This window comes from Sus scrofa, chromosome 13 (genome assembly GCF_054392235.1).
Source record: "Sus scrofa isolate SSC_HxYL_T2T_F1_AM1 chromosome 13, Sscrofa_HxYL_maternal_Yorkshire_Landrace_v2.0, whole genome shotgun sequence".
In the NCBI taxonomy this organism is placed as follows: domain Eukaryota; kingdom Metazoa; phylum Chordata; class Mammalia; order Artiodactyla; family Suidae; genus Sus; species Sus scrofa.
The window spans coordinates 198,373,793-198,397,028 of record NC_139395.1 but is presented as its reverse complement, the minus strand read 5'-3'; the positions used below and the strand labels follow the sequence as shown (position 1 = coordinate 198,397,028).

The 23,236-nt window shown below is 35.7% G+C and overlaps 1 protein-coding gene across 2 annotated transcripts in view; it reads left to right on the top strand.

Annotated features, from left to right (window-relative positions):
- TMPRSS15 (transmembrane serine protease 15) overlaps positions 1-23,236 on the top strand; it is a 172,326-nt gene that overhangs the window by 34,272 nt on the left and 114,818 nt on the right. For both annotated transcript variants that reach the window (XM_021068532.2, NM_001001259.1), the window contains 3 exon segments: positions 3,793-3,924; positions 9,411-9,519; positions 15,748-15,854. In XM_021068532.2, coding sequence (XP_020924191.2) covers positions 3,793-3,924; positions 9,411-9,519; positions 15,748-15,854 — 348 coding nt within the window.

The window sequence follows — 23,236 nt, the reverse complement described above, 5'->3', positions numbered from 1 at the left end:
CAGTCTTTTCCCAGTCAGTAAAATAGTAAAATAATATTCAGACAATTTGATCAGCTTCTAATAAACAGAAACAATTATTATTCTCTGCACACATTTTTTTCCTAAGTAGAATTTCTTAACTCCTTTGCTAAAAATCCCTTATTGAGAAGTACAGTACAGATTTCTTAGAAAAGGAGAAATATTATAGCAAAAATTAAGGAATAAAATCACAAACTAGGAGTTCCCATTGTGACCTAGCTGGTTAAGAACTTGACATAGTGTCCATGAGGATACAGGTTTGATCCCTGGCTTCATTCAGTGAGTTAAGGATCCAGTGTTGCCACAAGCTGTGGTGCAAGTCACAGATGCGGCTCAGATATGGCATTGCTGTGGCTGTAGTGTAGGCTGGCAGTTGCAGCTCCAATAAGACCCCTCGCCTGGGAACTTCCATATGCCAAGTGTGGCCATAAAAAGAAAAAAAAAACTGGAGAACTAAGTAGTCCACACACAAAGAACTCTAGTTTTAATAATGGAAGGTTATTTTTAAAAATTAGCATCTGGCTAATTTCTGTAAGTTTTAATGTTTCAACAATAGTTTTGTTGGAAATTGAAATCATCTATGTGTATTAAGGAGATGAGACAGAAAAAATAAAATCTGATAAAATCCTAAAATACACTTCCTTTGTATAACAAATCTCTATTCATATTTTCCATATTGTTTCAAAATGAGAAACTTCTTTTTATTGATGAGACAAAATAGCTGAAGAGTGTTTATACAACAGTTTGGCGAGATAGAGTCCAACCTAAACAAGAGTATGCTATTTCCACCTTCAAATCAAAATATTTCAAACTAGATTAATTTTCAAACCCTACCAGCTGTTTCTCTTATAATCACCATCATGACTAATGACCATTGGTAATTCACCTGGTGACTTCAAAAGCATACCTGTCATCCTTAGCATCCCCTTCTCCACCTCCCTCTGGTCAGGGGCACATCTGGTCACTAAAGCTCATAAATTCTTCTTGTAATATAGTAGTTGGAATATGCCCCATCTCCTCTGCTAGTGCAAAAGTTTTCACCCTCAGCGTCTTTCACTTTGACCAATGAAACAATTTCTCTGTTGGTCTTTTTCATATGATTCTCCACCTGGTCCAAGAAATGTCATTATGAAACATGGGCTGGTTATGTCACACATAGATGTAAAAACTTTCAATGCCACTGCTTATAGAAAAATATTTTTAACATGTTACAGAGACTTAAAAAATGCTCTCCATGGAGTTCCCACTGTGGCACAATGGGATCAGTGGCACCTCTGCAGCACCAGGACGCAGGTTCAATACTCAGCCTGGCATACTGGGTTAAAGGATCCTGCACTGCTGCAGCTGTGGCATAGATCACAACTGTGGTTCAGATGGATCCCTGGCCTGGGAACTCCATAAGCCACAGGGAACCCCCTCCCCAAAAAAATGCTTTCTGAATGTGGCACTAAATTCCCTTCCTGCCTTAGCTTCAACAAACACCATAACATCTGATAAGTTAGGCTTCCCTGTTTTCCATATAGTAATGTGTTCTTGTCACATCACCATGTATACATTCTGCATGCCTCTCTTGTGCATTTCTCAGCATCCTTCAAAACCTAGTTTATGTGATGATATTCTCAATCCCTGCCTCAGAAGTAAACTAATCCTTGGTGTAGCCCAGTCCTTGGTGTGCCCATATCACTTTTTTTCTACCTCATTTTAAAAAATAATTAGCTAATGAATCAGTGTCCCACAACACTCCAAGCTCTGTGGGAACAGAGTCTCTGCCTTACTCATCCTTTTATCTTTATCCCTTAAAAAATCCATGACACAAATAAGTAGAAAATAAATACTTGTAGAGAGAATTAATGATCATTAATGAGATCAAAAATCCCAAGTGGTGTCACTCGCCAGTGTGATTTTGAGGTTCAGTCTATAAAGTTTAATGAGCAACAGACAAAGATGTGAAGCATCAGACACAGCAGTTCCTGTGGGAAGCATGAGATCAGACAGAATTATAATCTTCCTAGTTATATCCCAAAATCTATTCTTCTAGATGCTGAATACTTAAAATGCTACTAACTTCTGTTAAAATGAGACATAGAGTTTCTAGACTAATGCACTTTTTCCTCATTTATCAAGTATTTGTGGAATGCTATCAACACTATGCCTTTCATAGATTAGGGACTCAATAATTAAGGACTCTCTTGATGAGTATGTTACATATATCTTATAATATGTATATAACCTTATTCAGTAACATTTTTATCATTTTAAAATTCTCTGAAATGGGAGTATTTTGTAATTTGGGAATGGCTTGGGGCTTCATCCCATTCTTTTTTTTTTTTTTTTTTTTTTCCTTGTCTCTTTAAGGCTGCACCCTTGGCATATGGAGGTTCCCAGGGGAGGTGCTGAATCAGAGCTGCAGCTTCTGGCCTGCATACACAGCAACATAGAATCCAAGCTGCCTCTGCGACCAAAGTATACCACAGCTCAGGGCAATGCCAGGTCCTTAACCCCCTGAGCAAGGCCAGGGATCGAACCTGCATCCTCATGGATGCTAGTCAGATTCATTTCCGCTGAGCCATGACAGGAACTCCCATCCCATTCTATTTTAAATGTTAGGTGATCCATGGATTTCCCAATGGTTTATATCCATTTTAATTATAGCCAATTACAGAAGTCCAGTTAGTTGTACATACACTCAGCAACCCTGTACCTAATGTTCCTAATTAAATATTATTTTAGCAGACTTATTGACAGAAGGATTCATCTTTCCCCAATTAATTTCTTGGAGAATAAAGAGAAGTTTCAGAATCAAATATGTATTTAAAAGCCAGCAGATGGCAGTGAAGTGCTGGTTTTAAGATTAAGAACAATAACCAAAAAAATGCTATTGAGCTTAAAGATTTTCCAAAAACTTTAAACCATCGTTGTTATTCTCATTGTAGATAAAAAATATTGAAATTCTCACATTGCTCAGAAAAATAAAAACATACTAGTTTATCTAGTGGGCATGTTTTTTTTAGAACTGCACCTAAAATTTGCAAGTCAATTTTTAGAAGTACAATGTGTGTCTCAGTCCATCTCTATATTTAGAAATGTGGAAGAGGACCAGGTGAAGGGCAGGACAGATTGGGAACAAATTTGATCAGCTCCTGGCCAGAGTGTGGCACAGAACCCCTCAGGGGCACATTTGCATCTTTCCCCCTAAGTACCTCTGACCCAAGAAGGAAGGAGACATTGAACAGAAATAACTATTGGGTTTCTCATGCTCAAGGCACTGGCAATTTGAAGTGTTTTATTTCACAATATAATGGCTTTTGTTGACAAATTTTACTCTGCAGAATGCAAGCCTTAACTTCAGTCAGTCTGTTTTCAAATAATCAGTTTATAAGTAAACGAAGTGGCTACCAGACACTGCAGATGATGTGTATACATTCCAATAAATTGCCCCACAAAACAGATAAAAACAACCTACCAGGTAAATACTGGGGGCCTGATGTCCAAACTGTAGTATTGTCTCATCAAGGTTAAAATCCACAAAGTAAATGTTTAACATCAATGAAGAAATATGTATCATTTCTTCAAAATTGAAAATTCTAAGTTTTTCTAAATAGCCAGTTAATTGAGATAAATATCTCTTTTGGAAATTGAAATACATGCTTCAAAGTAAGTGTATACTTACCTAAATAACCAAAAATACATAATATCCAAACACTGTACATATTTCATTGATTGGAAATTAAATCTACCATGCAGAAAACTTATAGATTCAATCTTTTTTTAAAGGAAATGTCTCTATAGAGTGCCTACCTGGTTCAAGGCCATGTGCCGATGCGCTTAAGTGTATAGCAGTTGATTTATTTTGTGATGGAGAATTAAACTGTCCAGATGGTTCGGATGAAGACAGTAAAATTTGTGGTAAGTAATGTTTCCCCTCCTTTTTCCCCCCTTCTTTTTCATCCTCTCTCACTGTGTACACACACACACACACACACCCACCCTCAGGTACCAGACACACACACACACACACACACACACACACACCCTCAGGTACCAGAAACTATTGGATAATGACATATCTCAATAGCCATGTTTCTAATTTAATATAAAATCAAAGAAAAGTTAATATATCCTAAACTATCATATGATATTAGGCATATTAATTAATTAAAAAGAATTTCATTTGAAGCTACAGAAAGAATGCTATGGTTAACAATGTCTGGGGGAGGACACCATGCTGTACAGTAGAAAAAAAAATTGGGGAAATAACAGTTCAAAAAATCTCAAACAAAAAGCAAAAAATGTCTGGGGGAAGAGAGTGGCATTATTTTTCATCGCTTATTAAAAACCATTATGGATTCAAATGCTTTTCCACCATCCTATCTTAATATTGGTCATTTTATTTTTGCATTTTAATAGTCTCTGACTCAGCAATCATCACTCCTTAATTTTGATCATTGCCTGTATTCACCTTTTGGCAAAGAAACAAAAGACATATTAAAGGGATACTTGAGTTGTAGTCCTGTGAATAAGGGAAATCAGTTATGAACAAAATCTTCATGTCTGAAGAATAAAATATCTGCATTTCTTTGTAAATTTTGGTATCTGTTTTAATAAAAAATTACTACTATTATTATTATTGTTTTGCCATAGTAGTTAACATTTAAGTTGTTGTTACTACATGCCAAACACGGCTCTAACTGATTCAAACATATTTACTCTTCGGCTTATTTCTTTGTTTCATAGCTGGGTAATATGTACATGAAAGATGAGCACACAAATGGAAACACAGATTGGTTACCAATGTGAAGAACTATTTGAATAATCCTAACCTATAATTTGTTCTTGAAAAAATAAACAGGAATCAAATAATTTTTTTGGTGTAGTTTATAGTCAGTTTAAAAATTGACCATGAGCACAGTCAGTTCCTGAAATGTATAAAGGCTATAGTTAAAATTTGCCACACTTTGTTCCTCATTACACTTTGCTCTTCTTGCTTAATATTAATTAAAGATGAATGCTCCAATACCAAAGTTTAAAATATTACTTATCTACTCAGTATATACTTGAAAAGACAGGCAGTTGGTCTGTTTCCCAGTACCAACTCAAAAACCAGCAACTTGACTAAAGAGGTTTCTGCTAAGCAATCCCATTTCAAATGTTCTTGGATAAAATTCAAACTTCAAAGTTTAACTACATACTTTGAAGTGCACTCAGAGCATATTGAAAGAAAGTGCAGGATACAGAATATTTTTTAATCTATTTTATATAACTAAGTTACTCAAAGAAGAAAGCAACATCCTTTTTTTGCTAAGGCTTTCAGGCAGTTTTCAAAACCTTTTCAGAAAGAATATGATACAAGTGTGCCATCATGAGGTAATAAAGGTGATGTTGATTCATATTTCAAAAATAATGTGTATCCAAGTGAGACACATACTTTTAAGCCTATATAATGATGATCAATAACTTTAAATGGTGGTGGATATGGGAATATATAAGATGAATAAGCAGAAAATGAAGCACACCCACTATGCATTCTCTGTCATGGAGTTTATATTTTTCCTAATAAATTAGTATCCAGGTACATTGGAAAATAACCATAGAAATATCCCATGTGTGACACCTTGTCCTGAAATAAGCTATAAAGCCATGAGTTATTATTTTGCATCACTATAAACTCATGACAAGAACCTCAGTATCAGAACTGAATTCTCTAAATTTGCTTTAAAGACAAATCAAACTGCATTATTACTTTTCAATATGGAAGTTTTTCTTAAACTGAAACATATCAATTCAATACCATTTCACTAAATTTTTAAAGCCTCTAGATCCTCATGTTCCATTTTTCTTGACTCTCTTCATTATTTGCATTTTAAAGTTAGCATTATATCTGTTTTTGAAAAACAAGTTAAAGTTTTTGTGGCACAAGAAAGGGGACAAATCAATCACTCTGTCCATCTAGGATTTTCAGGCATATAAGTTGTTTCATTCATTATTTAATGATGGTGAGTACTTCACTTCAACACCTCGAACTTCTAGTAGCATAATTTCTACATGAAAGCCCTGTCCATCAATCTGCATTCACTGAAAAATTATTTTAAGAGAATTCTCTATATAAAATTGACCTTTGTGCTCTCTTTTTTTCTCTTTTTTTCCTTTCCAGCTGTGAGCTCTAATTCTAGATTATGTTATTAATAGAGTCATATTAATGTTGACTTCCTCACACAGCTTCCTTTTTTAGTCTTTAGTTATTTAGGTTTGCACAACTTATAGCTGACTATAGCGGAACCAAGATTTCTTTAAACTGTTTTTCTCTTCTGATAGAATTGCATCAGCAAAAAAGTTCACTTTTTAGCTGACCTGTGAGAAGAAAAAATGCTGACTCACAGACTTTAGGCCAATGTTCAGACCTATTTGGAGGTTGGCAAGTGTCTCCATAGATTGTCTGCGTGCCTCAAATGTATGTGTACAACAGACCTGGGTGGATAGTCAGAGATTGTGTGTGAGTTCTGTGTCCTGGAGAATTCAAAGCTCTGACCAAACATGCAACCAGTAAATGTTTAGCCAGCAGAGGGCGCTCTCAGTGGGTCCTAAGAACATCAATGTGAAATTACCATTACAGGCAATTTCTGGCAGTGCAATAGAATAGCTGATATTATTTGACAGCTCATTTATCCCTTTCTCTGATGCTACATTGAAAAGCACTTTCTAATCTAACAAATTATAATCCTGAACCCCCAGTAATCCTACTTAGCCATGGCTAGGTTATATCTGTTTTTCTCAAAGTCTATCCTGCTTCGTTGTCTTATGTAAAATTAGGTTCTTCAGAAACACCCTGAAATTAAATGAAGGTATGAAAAAATCCCCTAGCACAAGCCTGTATCTTGGAAATTATAACAAGCTAAATGCCTATCAACGGATGAATGGATTAAGATGTGGTACATGTACAGTGGAATAGTACTCAGCCATAAGAAATATAATAATGGCATTTGCAGCAACATGGATGCAACTAGAGATTCTCATACTAAGTGAAGTCAGAAAGAGAAAAACAAATACCATATGGCATCACTTACATGTGGAATCTAAAACCGATCTTGCTTTTTTTCCCCTTTTCACTCTCTTTTTTTGGCTTCCTCCTGTTTGTTGTGAAGTGCTAGTCCAAACATAATTTATATTCTAATTTCAAAAACCCTGAACACGATGAAATTCTTTTTTTTTAATTTCCTGTTTCTTCATTCATTTACAATCTCTCTCTCTCTCTCTCTCTCTTTCTCTCTCACAAACACACACAGCCTGCTTTTCAGCTCAAAGAGTGGGTGATATCATTATGATAGCTCTATATATTGCAGTATTAGGTTAATATTAGGTATTAGATAAGACTACTTGCTTCAAATCATCACTTATAAGTTGGGAGAGCTTATTTTAGTTACTTAACCCCTCTGTACTCTCAGTTTCCCCACTGGAAACTTCATAATTTTGTGGTGAAAAGGACATGAATACATATAAATGACCTTAGAGCAGTGCTGGCACACAATAAATGCTCCACTGATGCTAGCAGGTGTATTTTAGGGCTGGTAGGATTGATTGCCCTTCCTCAGCGGGTTCCTAAATGGCATAGTTTAAATATAGACTATTTACCCTAGCAGTGGACATTCTTGCCCTGCCTGTAATCTTGGAATCCACATATTTCTTGACAAATTGTGATTAAAAACTTCATATATCACTTAAAATACAAAGCAGACACAATTCTTTTATGGTTATTGAAGCTAAGGAATTCATTTATTTTCTGTGGTTTGTGATGTGCAGAGAGTTGAGAGTAAAGAAGGAGTTTTTGGTTTTGGGTTTTTTGTTTTTTTTTTTTTACAACTAGAAAATGATTTAGCTCTGCATTAACATGTTTTACTATTTATCTTCAAATCATACAAATTAGCTTTAATTGTCCTTTTTGCTCAAGTATTAAAAGTGATGCATTTCTCCCAACAAGCCACAATTTTTTCTTTCATTTCCTGAAGTCTGTGATATTGTGTTATTATCTTTTCTGTCCTTAGTTTGTTCTTTTCTATTTGTCCCCCTCTGGGAATCAGCCTCTAATAGTCCAACACAAATTCAATGCAGTTAATTCCTAGGGCATAATCCAATGCATTTCATTCCTATGCCATTGTACTTAAATAGACTTTGAATCTTGAAATGTATTTACCTTTTTTTAACAACTTTATCTTATATGCCTTTTAAAAATATATACCAAAAGTAGCAAAAAAACAGCCAAAATGTGAGATATTTTTAAGCAAGATTTCTACGTGCTTTTCAATTTCTTTCTGCTGTTCATCATATGAAATATTTGATGTCATATAATAGCTTATATTTTATAATGTGACAGAATCACTGTATAATGTTACAATGAGGTTTTCCTTCTATCAGTGTAGGATTAGATTATTCTAGCACTCAGATTCCAAGAGCAGCAATTTGACTTTGATAAATTTCCTCTGGCATATGAGGAGTTAACAATGTATCAAGAGAAAAAGGACGTATTCCATGAGTCATTGCTTTAGAATACGCTATTAACAGAAATAACATCATAGAAAATAACTTAGGGAAAACTAAGTATTATGAAAATTGAATAAATTTTATTTTTAATACATACTATATTTGGCAAATATAAGATAAAAAGCTATAGGTTATACCTCCTGGTTCATGCTTGCAAGAAGATTTTACTCTAATTCGAAGTGACCCAGATATAAATTAAGATGACTAATAATGGATGACATTAAAGAGAAGTACATGAACTAAATGTGCTATAAGATTTAAAAGAGAAAATGAATTGTTATGGGAAGGAAAAATATATTCGGGATTAGTGAATGAAATACTGAGCTAAATTGTGAGTCTATGCAAAAAGGAGCAAAAGTAATGAAGTTTAAAAGCTGTGTTCAGGCCGTTTATACCCATATGTATCATTTGCCTGGCTGTATTCTGAACATTTTTATGAAGGCAAATCATTTAGTGCATGTAGCTGAAATTCAGCCTAGCTCCAATTTAATGGAGAAAATAAAACAATAACAACAAATAATAGTTTTTGTTTAAATTGGAAGTTTATAATTCAGGTATATTTGTTTTCTTACAAATATGAAAAAATATACTAAAACAACTTAGCTCTGGGTATGTAGAACTAGAATGTTTTTCTAAAGAACTCTATGATGGGGTGAGTAAGAGTATTTGAAAATAGCTAATAGATTTAAAACATGAGATCTGATCTACTTCCATTTGACTGTTTCAGTTTTGTGAAATAGCCTCGTATAGATTTAGTCCTGAGTATTCTAAAAAGTTCATTAGCCAACTTGACTCCCATTTCATTTGAGAATCCTTTCCCAGACTGTTTTTATCTCACATTAATTGCCATTTTTTCACAGCCACGGCTTGTGATGGAAAATTTTTACTGACTGAATCTTCTGGGTCCTTCGATGCTGCACAGTATCCAAAGCTTTCTGAAGCAAGTGTTGTTTGCCAGTGGATTATACGGTAACACACCATCTTCTATTTCATGTTCTTAACTCCAATGCAGTAAGTCTTAACCATCCTTAACAATGTATTTATTGGAGGGATAATTGTTTTCATTAACTATGGAGCAAAGCCTTCCCAACTGATACCCTGTTCAAGAAGTTTCTGTTTCATTCTTAACCTTTTAAGAAGAAATTTTGCCCTATGAACAATAAATGGGGCCATCTCATTGGACTCTGTGGCAAGTTTTCTTTTCCCTATGGTTGACACAAATTAGATGTCAAAATGAACAGCACACCTATATGTCTGTGTATCACAAGAAACTGCGTTTCACTCAGCTTCATCCTGGCTACAGAATAGTTCTTTTCTCATTGTGCTTGCATCTATATGGAAATCCCCCGTGGGACATAATAGTTGAATAATAGTTCAATTGCCATACATTTGACCTCAAGTCTTAGGTTAGTTGACTAATCCAATCATGATGATCAAAACAATCAAACTTCTGATAACTGATCTGTCTTAATATTTGCCTAAGCATTTTTTCACAGAGGAATAGTACCTCACATTTCTCTCAGATATTCCAAGGGGAAGTCATTTGTACTCCAAGAAATATTGGAATAAACTCATTGCAATTTTTTTGTAAAGAGTATAGGACTTCTCATGGCCTTAAATAAGTTAAGATGTGAGTAAATCTTCCCCAAAATATACAGTTGACCCTTGAACAACAGGAAAGTTAGGGGAGCCTTAACCCATGCAGTCAAAATCCACTTACAGTTGGCCCTCTGTTCTACATATCCCCCATCCACAATTTGCGTAGTGCTGTAGTATGCATTTATTGGAAAAAGTCTGCATATAAGTGGACCCAGACACTTCAAGCCAGTATGTTTGAGTCAATCATATATTTCCTACTAAGCCACTGAACATTTTCCCCCACAAAGCATTCAGCACAAGTACCCAAAGTAGAATTCACTTTGAGAAATGCATTCTAGTTAGTTTATTTCTCTTAACAGCTGGATGGGATTATGGTTCCCCAGTCTGACCCACCATATAATTATTTTAATCTTTGCAATGACTCACTGGAAAATGGGGAATTAATGTAACAGCTGATTTAAAAAGGTTAAAAGAGAGAGCCTCAGGTTCTTGCCAAACAAATGATAGGAAATGGCCCTGTAAAGATTCATAAGAGTTATTTTCCTGTGTAGACATATTCCAGAGACGAGATGAGGTATGAAGAGAAGATTGTTCTAAACACATTTACTTGGCATTATTCAGGGAACAAAGAACATCCTGTTCTGTTTAAATAATTTCTGTTTTGGAGCTCAGTCTCATGTAAGCTATGTGCTATAACTAGGAGCCCAATTTCCCCTTTTTTTTTCATGCTGTAAACAACATGTTACTTGTGTACAAAAGATAATGTTTTGTATTAAAAAAAAGGAAGTTCTAAGTCGTTCTTGTCAAGTGAAAAATCAAAAACTTAGAGGGTATTATTTCTAATATAATCACATCATATTTAACAAGAAACATTTATAAATATCTATTAGCATTGCTCATAAATAAGTAAAATGAAAAATGGTCTATTCTTAACCTAAAATGTCAGCAGAAAGTCTTAGAAATATCTGAAATTAGTTCCTTTGAAAATGGAAAGGAAATGAATTCTAAGTGATCTGCATTCCTAACTGCACAATGATTTCTTCCTGTAATCTTTGGTTTTTTAATGATGTTTATTTTTTTCCATTATAGTTGGTTTACAGTGTTCTGTCAATTTCTACTGCACAGCAAAGTGACCCAGTCATACATATACATACATTCTTTTTCTCACATTATTCTCCAATATGTTCCATCATAAGTAACTAGATGGAATTTTATTAATACCAAATAATAATAATTTAATTGTTAAATCCTCTTCTTAGTAAAGCCAGTTCAAATCTACAAGGGGGTCTTATAATCAGAGCACAGTAAACACAGCACAGCAATAAAAATTTATGTAATAATTTATGTAATCACATTATGTTAATTAAAGATTTGTAGGGTTCCATTCTTTTTGCTTCCTTTTCCATTGCTTATTGTTTAAATCTATTTCAAAAAATCCATAATTTATATAGGAATGATTTTTAAAACCTATGGAACCTAAAATATTATCCTAAATACTGTACTTCATGATAAAATTATGATTTAATTAATTGTATAAATAATCTAAGTATTTTTTCTTCTCAAAACCAATTACCACATTAGAGATGCATTGTACCTAATGATTCATTTTTCCCAATGGTGATCAAAGTGATATGAGGACAAGCTTAGAAGACAAAGCAACTAATGTAGAAATGGTTAATATGCAATTAAACTATATTTTGGAGTTCATTAAGACCACGTATAGCAGTGTCAGTGATTAAGAATGTGAGCACTGGAGACTAAGTGTTTAAATCTGGCTTCTTCAGATTCAAGATGTGTGATCTCAGGCAAATGACTAAATCTCTTAGACTCAATATTTCTCCGTCTATAGGATTCAGTATCTCTACAGCAGCCAAAGTCATTATTAAATGTAATAATGAATGTAAACACTTAGTACTATATTAAGTGCTCAATAAAAATGAGTTCTAAAAGAGTAGCTATTGAAATAAAAATATAAACTATATAAATAACATTTAGAAAAGTACCCTTTCCATTCAAAAATTCAGGACATAACCATGTGTAATATTATAAAAACATCAGATACAGTATTCTCTGATTAAACTCAACTTTAAAAATGCCTTTGGCTTCTTGCAAGTAAGTTGGCTTTTCTGAATCAGAAGAAGCTAGAAAACCATAGGCACTTGTTTCTTTCTTCCATTTTCAATTACTATTTTGAAAAAGTAAAGGGTTTCTGAACACAAAGTTTCCTGGAGACCTTCTCTCATACTCTCACAATCCTTAATTTAATAGTTTGAAAACAACATCACTTGTAGGGAAAAAAAAAATCTTGCCTGGAGACCCCAAAACTTTCATTAAAAGAACAGAAGTCATCCCTGAAGGCTGCTTATTTCTTCTTCCCCTGTCTTCAGGTTTGATGCTGGATTCCCAAAGGTCTCACTAGCAGCCTCCCCTAAAGGGACCCCTAAAGAGACCTAACAGAGGTGGAATTTTTGGAAACAGCTGTCACCATCTGCTCTAAGCTCCTTCTTGCAGTCTGAGCGGAAGATCTCCTGCTCCTTCCAAATGATCTCCTCCCACCCCTAACAACCTCCTGTGATTACTAAATACATCTGAGAATAACCTTTCTTGCATATACACATCTTTCTCCAGTGGCCCTCAAACCTGAGAGCACAGCACTACCACACTTGAAGTATTTAAAACTATACATCCCCAAGTCTACTCCAGAACCACTAAATCTGATAATCCAGGGCTGAGGTCCACATACCAATAATTTTTAAAAACAACTCACTGTTGTTCTAACTTCCCCTCCTTGGCAGTGAACACGAATGAGATAAAAAAAAACACCTGGGTTTCTGCTTAGATGTCTTTTAATATTGTCCTGCTAGTCGATGCCATATCAGTGGTGTCAACCCCAAACCTTGAAGACTAAACTCCAGCCTTGAACTCCAGCTCTTTACCAAGAACCTAATATAGTGTTTGCCAAACCTAAGCTCTTTCCCCAGATGGATGTTTTCTGACAATAAAATTTAGAGTTTCAAATTAACTAGATTTATGATGAATGTCCCCAATATCCTAATTGACCAAGGTACTACTGAAAACTTAACAAAATCCAAGCTTGCCATGCCCTTGGCCAGGAGCCCTTATTCATTCAGCAGCCTCCACAGCCAGTCTCTGAAGCCACATATCTTCTCAGTCTTCTTGACTTTGGAGACTAGACCTCTGTCTATTACCTGCACTTTCAATATTCATCCAGCCTCAAAATTATCACCCATGCTCTGCTTTATTGTTCTGCCTTTTTTCTTTCTGAGTTCAATGGAACAAAATACTCAAGAATAATTCACATTTCTGATCCTACACTTCAGTGAGACCATGAAGTTATAAATAGATGTTGCCCTAGACACCTTTCCCTGAATTTCTGAAAATTAAAATTTGAATACTTTTCCTACTGCTGAGTAGATCAACTTTCAGGGTTGATTATTTTGGTCATCATAATGATTGGATTGGTCAATCATATTAAGAGCTTGGAGGTCAAATATATAGCAACTGATCCAACTTTCATTTAAGGTTTAACAAAAAGGATATATGGAGAGGATATTCCCATCTCTTAATCTGCCATGACTAAATCACACCAGAGGTGATTTTTCATACAGATGCTGGCATAATGAGAAAAGAATTGATCGGTAGCAAAGAAACCTCAGCTTTCCTCCTCCATAGATATATTGATTTAACAATGAAATGTGAACCAAAAAAAAAAAAATTATGAGAATTCCAGAATCCAATTAAGAAGTTGCATACCTCAGGTGAGCACAAAGCCAAGAAGAGCTGCACTAAAATGGCCAAAATAACCATTCTCTTGAGAAAGAGAACAAAGCCTCACACTTCCTGATTTCAAAATATATTACAAAGCTACAATAATCAATACAGGTATAGTATCAGCATAAAAATAGACATGTAGACCAATGGAACTGAATAAAGAGCCCAGAAATAATCCCACACATGTACAGTCAAATTATGTTTGACCAAGATGCCAAAACTTTGCAATGAGGAAACAATAGCCTCTTCAAATGGTATTGGTAAAACTAGATATTCAGCTGCAGAATAAAGTTGGACCCTTATCTTATACTGTACACAAAAATCAACTCAAAATGAATCAAAAGTTTAAACATAAGACTTAAAATTATAAAACTCATAGAAGAAAACAGAAGGAAAGATTCATAACATTGATCTTTGCAAGGATTTCCTGGATTTGAAAATGAAAGCACAGGCAGCAAAAGCACAAATCAACAAGCAGCAGTACATTGCATGAAAAACCTTCAATACATCAAAGGAAGCAGTAGAATGAAAAAGCAACATATGGCATGGCGGAAAATATTTGCAAACCATAAATATGATATGGAATTATATTCAAAATATATAAGAAACTCTTACAAAGCTCAATAGCTAAATAAACCATATGAAAAGTGGGCAAAGGACTCAAATAGATATTTCTCCAAAAAAGGAATACAAATGGTCAACAGGCATTGCGCAACATTAATAATCATCAGGGAAATGTAAATCAAAATCAGTATGGCCATTACACACACACACACACACAAATTCAGAACATTACAAATGTTGATGAGGATTTGGAGAAATTGGAACACTTGTTTACTATTAATTAGAATGCAAAATGGTATAGTTGCTATGGAAAACAGTCTGCAGGCTCCCTAAAAACGTAAAAATAGAACCACCTATGATCTAGCAATCCCATTTTTAGGTATTTATACAAAAGAATTGAAATCAAGATCTCTAAGTGATACATACTCCTATGTTTATTGCTGCATTATTCACAATATCCAAGAGGTGGAAACAACCTAAACGTTCATAACAGATGAATGGATAAAGAAAGTGTGGTCTCAGTATATCATGGAATATTAAAAGAAAGAAATCCTAACTTACGCAACAACATGGTTGCACCTTGAGGACATTATGCTAAGTGAAACAAGCCAGTCATGGAAGGACAAATACTGCATGATTTTACTTATATGAAGCCTTTTTCTTATATGAATACCTTAGAATTCAAATTCATAGACACCAAAAGTAGAATGGTGTTTGCCCGGGCCTGGGAGAGAAAAAATGGGGAATTCTTGTTCAATGGGTAATGAGTTTTCATCAAGCAAGTTGAAAGTTCTAGAGAGCTACAATACAATATTGTGCTTATAGTTAAAAATACTGTTCTATGCCTTTAAAAATTTAAGAATGTTTATATTGGAGTCTCCATCATGGCTCAGCAGTTAACAAACCCAACTAGCAGCCATGAGGGAACAGTTCGATCCCTGGCCTAGTTCAGTGGGTTGAGGATCCAGCATTGCCATGAGCTGTGGTGTAGATCGCAGACATGGCTTGGATCTAGCATTGCTGTGGCTCTGATGTAGGCTGGTGGCTACAAGTCTGATTGGACCCCTAGCCTGGGAACCTCAATATGCTGCAGGTGTGGCACTAAAAAGACCAAAAAAAAAAAAGTGTTTATATCATGTTACATATTTTTATCATAATTAGGAAAATACGTTCAAATTCTAGAATGCATTTAGTTGTGCTGACTATTAAGAATGTAATAATCTATTTTTGTTTATAATTCAGTGTAAACCAAGGACTTTCCATTGAACTGAACTTCAGTTATTTTAATACATATTCTATGGATGTATTAAATATTTATGAAGGTGTGGGTTCAAGCAAGATTTTAAGAGGTAAGTTAAGACAAATATACAGTCCATTATCAAAATGAAAATATGTGGAAACTTTTGGAGTGATGTGTTTTCTCTTTGATTTTGAACTTGTACCTTAAGTTACTGAAAGGGAAAAAGAAAACCTGGTCCTCATTATGAAAATTAATAATTTAGTGTGTAATCAATCTTCATAGTAATAAAATAGATATTGTTTCACATGATCCTCTTCTAATTTATTTTTTAACAATCATGTGAAATTCCACTATGCTTTAAGTATTACTTCCCATTAAGCAAAATTCAAACAAACCCTAGAACCGACAATTTTTCTTCAACATTGAATCTCTTTTATTCTATTTTCAACATGCACTATGCTTCTCAGTCTCTTGGAGGACTGTTGCTAATAAAGTGGGTAAAACAATGACTAGGCCAGCATAGGCTCAGTAAGTGGTATGCGTGGATGGTATTGTCATCAAGTAACAATTTGTCATGATGACACCAATGGAAGCTGAGAAAGGGCAGAGAATGCTCTAATAATATACGTGTGACTAACTCACTTTATTCCATCTTATTCCCAAATGCAGAGACCTATTAATGGTACCCACAAAAAGTAGGAGTGAAATTCCAGGAGGAAATAAAAGAGGGATGAAGAAGAAAACGTGGAAGTGGAGTCTAGTGGAGTCTAGTTTTCCTCACACTTTGGAGGAATAGTCAAGCACAGAGCTAAGATGAAGTTACAAGTGACACCCATTATTAAAATTTATATAAACGCTGCATTTTAATAATTTTGGATTTAAGTTGCAATTGTGGATAATGAACAGTGGATTCCATCTAATAAGAGTTTTGAATGACATTGATTTGAGAAATATTTAAGCATATGATAATAATACACACTTCTTATTGGGTGCTTTTAATATGACATTCATCATACGGAGTACTCCATGTGGATATTTTTATTTAATTTTTCAATAAACATGCAAACTCTCCACTACGGGAGAGGAAAATGAAGACTAAGAAGTGAAATGACAAGTCCATACAAGCAGCTAGTGTTAGAAATCAGACCCAAAATCTGATTTCAAACACAATGAATTTATTCACTGTGCTTTAAAAGCTCTGAGTACAAATAGAATAATGAGTATACATAAAACAGATGAACTCATGGTAGGTCACATTTGGCTTAAATGAATGGGCTAGACATCTCATAATCTACTTATTTCTATAGTTGATAAATCTAGTTCCTTAAAATTATGTCAGCATAAATATTTACACACCTGGACAAATAAGCCAGTTCATATAAATTTCCCTGAGGGCTAGTGTGATATTAATAATAAATTTTAGCTTACTCTGATCATTTGCAATATGCAAAGTAATGTTCTCAGCACTTTAACTCAAGAAATGCTCCCCCAAACCATATTATGTAGATGCTATTATAATTTTTATTTTACAGATGATACAAACTGAATTCATAGAGGTTGACTGCCCCAAAGCGATAGATATGAATTAGCCTCATGTTCCCTTCTCTTCAAATACCACTTGTCTGAATGCTATTTTGTTTGTTTGTTTGTTTGTTTTTAGGGATACATCCGTGACGTATGGAAGTTCCCATGCTAAGGGTCGAATCTGAGCTGCAGCCACCAGTCTACACCACAGACACAGTAATGTCCAGATCCAAGTCTCATCTGTGACCTACACCGTAGCTCACAGCAATGCCGAATCCTTAATGCACTCAGCTGAGGCCAGGGATTGAACCCTCATCCTCATGGATACTAATTGGGTTTGTGATCCTTGACCCTCAACTGGGACTTCTGAATGCTATTTATACTTATTTATTTTCATATAACGCAATCATCAGAAACAGGTAACTAAATCTCAGTCATTAGGTATAGTGATGTGAATCATGCATAAATAATCGTAAAAAGGCAAAAACTGCATAAATGAACTAAATAGACAAAAAATAATTAAATAGAGTTGTTTAATTTTTAAGGTCTTTTTGAAATACAAAGTTTTGTGTTAAATATTTTAACTTAAAAAATATTAGAAATGACATTGGCTATTAAAATTACATGTTTAAATTTAAATATAATACCTTTTTTAAAGACAGCTAAAAAATTCTTACCCTAGCATCTAGCACATGCCTGATATATGGTAAAACTCAGTATTTGTTGATCTAAATTTAAACTGACAGGTTTATATATCATGCTATTACAGTCTATAATTAATGGAGATCAATAACATTTCTTACAAAACTAAAGTTATTTTGTTTTGTCATAATGCTGATGCTTTCTTTTTTATATAATGATTTTTATTTTTTCCATTATAGCTGGTTTACAGTGCTCTGTCAATTTTCTACTGTACAGCAAGCTGACCCAGTCACACATACATGTATACATTCTTTTTTCTCACATAATCATGCTCCATCATAAGTGACTAGATATAGTTCCCAGTGCTATACAGCAGGATCTCATTACTAATCCATTCCAAAGGCAATAGTTTGCATCTATTAACCCCAAATTCCCAATGCATCCCACTCTCTCTCCCTCCCCCTTGGCAACCACAAGTCTTTTCTCCATGTCCATGATTTTCCTTTCTGTGGATAAGTTCATTTGTGCCATATATTAGATTCCAGATATAAGTGATATCATATGGTATTTGTCTTCCTGAACTTCACTTAGTATGAGAGTCTCTGGATCCATCCATGTTGCTGCAAATGGCATTATGGTGGTCTTTTATATGGCTGAGTAGTATTCCATTGTGTGTATATATACCACATCTTCTTAATCCAATCATCTGTTGATGGACATTTAGGTTGTTTCCATGTCTTGGTTATTGTGAATAATGCTGCAGCGAACACACCGGTGCATGTGTCTTTTTCAAGGAAAGTTTTGTCTGGATATATGCCCAAGAGTGGGATTGCTGGGTCATTTGGAAGTTCTATGTATATTTTTCTAAGGTACCACCATACTGTTTTCCATAGTGGTTGTACAGCTTACATTCCCACCAACAGTGCCAGAGGGTTCGCTTTTCTCCACACCCTCTCCAGCATTTGTTATTTGATGGCCATTCTGACTGGTGTGAGGTGGTAACTTATGGTAGTTTTGATTTACATTTCTCTAATAATCAGTGATGTTGAGCATTTCTTCATGTGCTTGTTGGCCATTTGTATATCTTCCCTGGAGAAATCTCTATTCTGGTCTTTTGCCCATTTTTCAATTGGGTTATTGGCTTTTTTGCTGTTGAGCTGTGTATAAATTGCTTGTATATTTTAGAGATTAAGCCCTTGTCCGTTGCATCCTTTGAAACTATTTTCTCCAATTCTGTAAGTTGTCTTTTTGGGTTGTTGCTTTTTTTTTTTTATGGTTTCCTTTGCTGTGCAAAAGCTTGTCAGTTTGATTAGGTCCCAGAGGTTTATTTTTGTTTTTATTTCTGTTGCTTTGAGAGACTGACCTGATAAAACATTTGCAAAGTTGATGAAAGACAGTGTTTTGCCTATGTTCTCTTCTAGGAGTTTGATGGTGTCTTGTCTTACATTTAAGTCCTTAAGCCATTTTGAGTTTATTTTTGTGCATGGTATAAGGGTGTATTCCAGTTTCATTGATTTACATGTGGCTGTCCAGGTTTCCCAGCACTACTTGCTGAAAAGATTCTTTTTCCCATTTTATATTCTTGACTCCTTTGTCAAAGATTAATTGACCATATGTGTCTGGGCTCTTTCTTCTATTTCATTTGTCTGTATGTCTGTTTTTGTACTAGTACCACACTGTCTTGATGACTGTGGCTTTGTAATATTGCCTAAAGTCTGGAAGAGTTATGCCTACTGCTTGGTTTTTGTTCCTCAGGATTGCTTTGGCAATTCTGGGTCTTTTGTGGTTCCGTATAAATTTTTGGATTGTTTGTTCTAGTTCTCTGAATAATGTCATGGGTAATTTGAAGGTATTGCACTGAATCTGTAGATTGCTTTGGGTAGTATGGCCATTTTTACAATAATAATTTTTCCAACCCAGGAGCATGGAATATCTTTCCATTTCTTTGCATCCTCTTTAATTTCCTTGATTAATGTTTTATAGTTCTCAGCGTATACATCTTTCACCTCCTTGGTCAGGTGTATTCCAAGGTATTTGATATTTTTGGGTGCATTTTTTTAATTTTATTTTTGCTTTTTAGAGCCACACCCATGGCATATGGAGGTTTCCAGGGTAGGGGTCTAATTGGATCTGTTGCTGCCAGCCTACACCACAGCCACAGCAATGCTAGATCCAAGCCACATCTGCAATCTACACCGTAGCTCACAGCAATGCCAGATCCTTAACCCACTGTGCAAGGCCAGGGATCAAACCCATAACCTCGTGGGTCCTAGTCGGATTCATTAACCACTGAGCCACAACAGGAACTCCTATGGCCTTCATTTTAAAGTCTATTTTGTCTGATATGAGTGTTGCAATGTCCTGTCTTGTCCATTGGCGTGAAATATCTTTTCCCATCTCCTCACTTTCAGTTTATATGTGTCCTTTGCCCTAAGGTGAGTCTCTTGCAGATAGCAGATTGAAGGTTTTTGCTTTTTTATCCAGTCTGCCACTCTGTGTCTTTTGATTTAAGCATTCAGTCCATTGACATTTAAGGTAATTATTGATAGATATGTATTTATTGCCATTTTAAACTTGTTTTCCAGTTGATTCTATGTTTCTCCTTTCTTTCTTCCTTTCTTTTTTTTTTTTTGGTTGGATGATTTTCCATTTATTTTATGCTTAAGTACTTTTCTTTTTAATTTTTGTGATTATAATGTTTGTTTTTAATTTGTGGTTGCCCTGTTTTTTAAGGATGTTAACCCCTTCCTTTGTCTGCTTGCTTTAGCCTGATAGTCATATAGGCTCAAACATATTATTAAAAAAAAAGAATCTATATTTTCTTACTTTCCTTCCCCATATTATGTGATTTTGAAGTCTTTTTTTAACATCTTAATGTTTGTCCTTTTTTGTTCCTTGTGTTTATCATTGCTTTTACGGTAGCTGTTTTTGTTTTTGTTTTTGTTTTTCCTCTTTTAGATCTGTATGCTGGCTCATTTAAGTGATTGCTTTCCAATTGTTGTTTCCTCCATCCTATTTCTTTTTTTTATTTAGATAAGCTCTTTCAGTATTTGTTTTAGAATGGGTTTAGTATTGCTGTATTCTTTTAGCTTTAGTTTGTTGGAGAAATTGTTTATTTCCCCTGCTTTTTAAATGATATTCTTGCTGGATAAAGTATTCTAGGCTACTTTTTTTTTTCTTTTAGAACTTTAAATATATCTTGCCACTCCCTCTGGCCTATACCATTTCTGTTTCTGTAGAGAAATCAACTGATAGTCTTATGGTGGTTCCCTTACAATTGACACTTTGTTTTTCTCTCACTGCCTTTAGAATCCTCTCTTTATCTGACTTTTGCCATTTTTATTATAATATGTCTTGGTGTAGGCCTATTTGGGTTCAACTTGTTTGGGGCCCTCTGTGCTTCCTATATCTCGATATCAGCTTCATTTAGATTTGGAAAGTTTTCAAACATACTTTCTTCAAATATATTTTCAATCACCTTTTTTTTTTCTACTCCTTCTGGAATTCCTATTTTGCGTAGATTGGCCCACTTTGTATTATCCCATAGATTTCTTATATTGCTTTTGTGTTTTTTCATTTGGTTTTCTGTCTTCTTTCCTGATTGGGTGATTTCCATTATTCCATCTTCCAAGTCACTAATTCTTCCTCTGTATTATTCATTCTGCTCTTTAGTGCCTTTAGCTCGGTTTGCATCTCTGCAAATGAATTTTCTAATTTTTCTATGTTTCTCCTTATGTTTTCTAATTCCTTTCTAAAGGAATCTGCATTGCTGTTCTTATACACTCTTAATTCCTTGATATTCAGCCTTAATTCCTTCAGTATTTTCACTATCTCCTTTTTTAACTCAATGTCTTTCAGACTGCAGAGGTCTTTCATTTTTTGCTGCTTCATGTGAATTCTGTTCCTTTAACTAGGTATCATTTCTGAGCTTCATCTTGCTTATGTTTTGCTTTTTCTGTGAGTTTAGGGAAGCCAAACTATAGTCTTAAATGGCTGCTTCTATGCAAGAACATCCCTTTTTATTTTGTGGGGGTTACTATTTATTTTTGGTGTGGGAGTTTGAATATTTGTTGTCTCTTTCTTTGGTGTGAGCAGGCTGTTATGCCCAGGGTGCTGACTGTGTTTCCAGAGAGAAGGAGGCAATGGGTAGGGCTAGTAGTCAGTGCCTGGTTGCTGGGCTCTTAATAGCAGCAAGGTCCTGCAGGAAGGTGACATAGCCTACTCCTAGCTGCAGGGCCCTGGGAAGTGGTAATGAGCCTTAGGCAGATTTACAAGGTTCCCAGAGCATTTGGCAGTGGCAGCAGTAGGGTGCGTGAGTTCCCAGAGGAGTAAAAGGAAAAACAGGTAGTATTCGATGGCAGTGCCCTTCTCTGAGGTTATTGGAGCCACAAGTGGAGCCTGTTCAGGGACTCCTAGTGGTAGCATGCCATGCCCACCTCTGGAGTCAGGATTAACTCTGGTAGTTTGCCCCTGCCACCTGCAGATTGTGCAAGAAGCACGCTGTCTCACTTAGCCCTCACATGAGGTACTGCACAGGCTGCTCCTAGTTGCAGGACCCTGGGAAGTGACAGAGATCAAGTGTATGGGTACTGCCCAGAGCATTTGGCCATGGCAGCAGCAGGGTCAGTGTGCTCCCAGGGGTGCAAAAGCAATAACAGATGATGTTCTGTCACAATGCCCTCCTCTGTGGTGCCCTTGTGGTAATGGGGGCCGCAGGCAGTGTCTGCTCAGGGACCCCTAGTGATGGCTGGTCATGCCCACCTCTGCAGTCAGTTATAACTGCAATGATTTTCCCCCGCCACCTGTAGACCATGCAAGAAGCACCTTGTCCCGCTTAGCCCCCACAGGAGGTGCTGCACCAGCTGCTTCTAGTTGTAGGTTGCTAGGAAGGGACAGTGATCAAGTGTCTGGGCACTGTCCAGAGCATTTGGCAGTTGCAGCAGCAGGGCAGGTGTGCTCCCAGGGGAGCAAGAGCAATAACATGTGGTGTTCCGTCACAATGTCCTCCTCTGTGGTGCCCTCTGAGGTGGCTGGGGCTGCAAGTGATTTTTTTTTTTCAGGTATCCCCAGTGTTGGACAGCCATGCCCACCTCTGGAGTCAGAGATAACTGTAGTGGTTTGCCCCCACCACCTGCAGACCACAGAAGGAACCAGTCCCACTTAGCCTGTGCAGGAGTTGCTGCACCAGCTGCTCCTAGTTGTAGGGTCTTTGGAAGGGACAATGATCAAGTGTATGGGTGCTGCCCAGAGTGTGGCAGTGGCACCTTCAGGGCAGGTGTGTTCCCAGGGGGTGAGATCAATAATGTGTGGGGCTTTGTTGCAGGG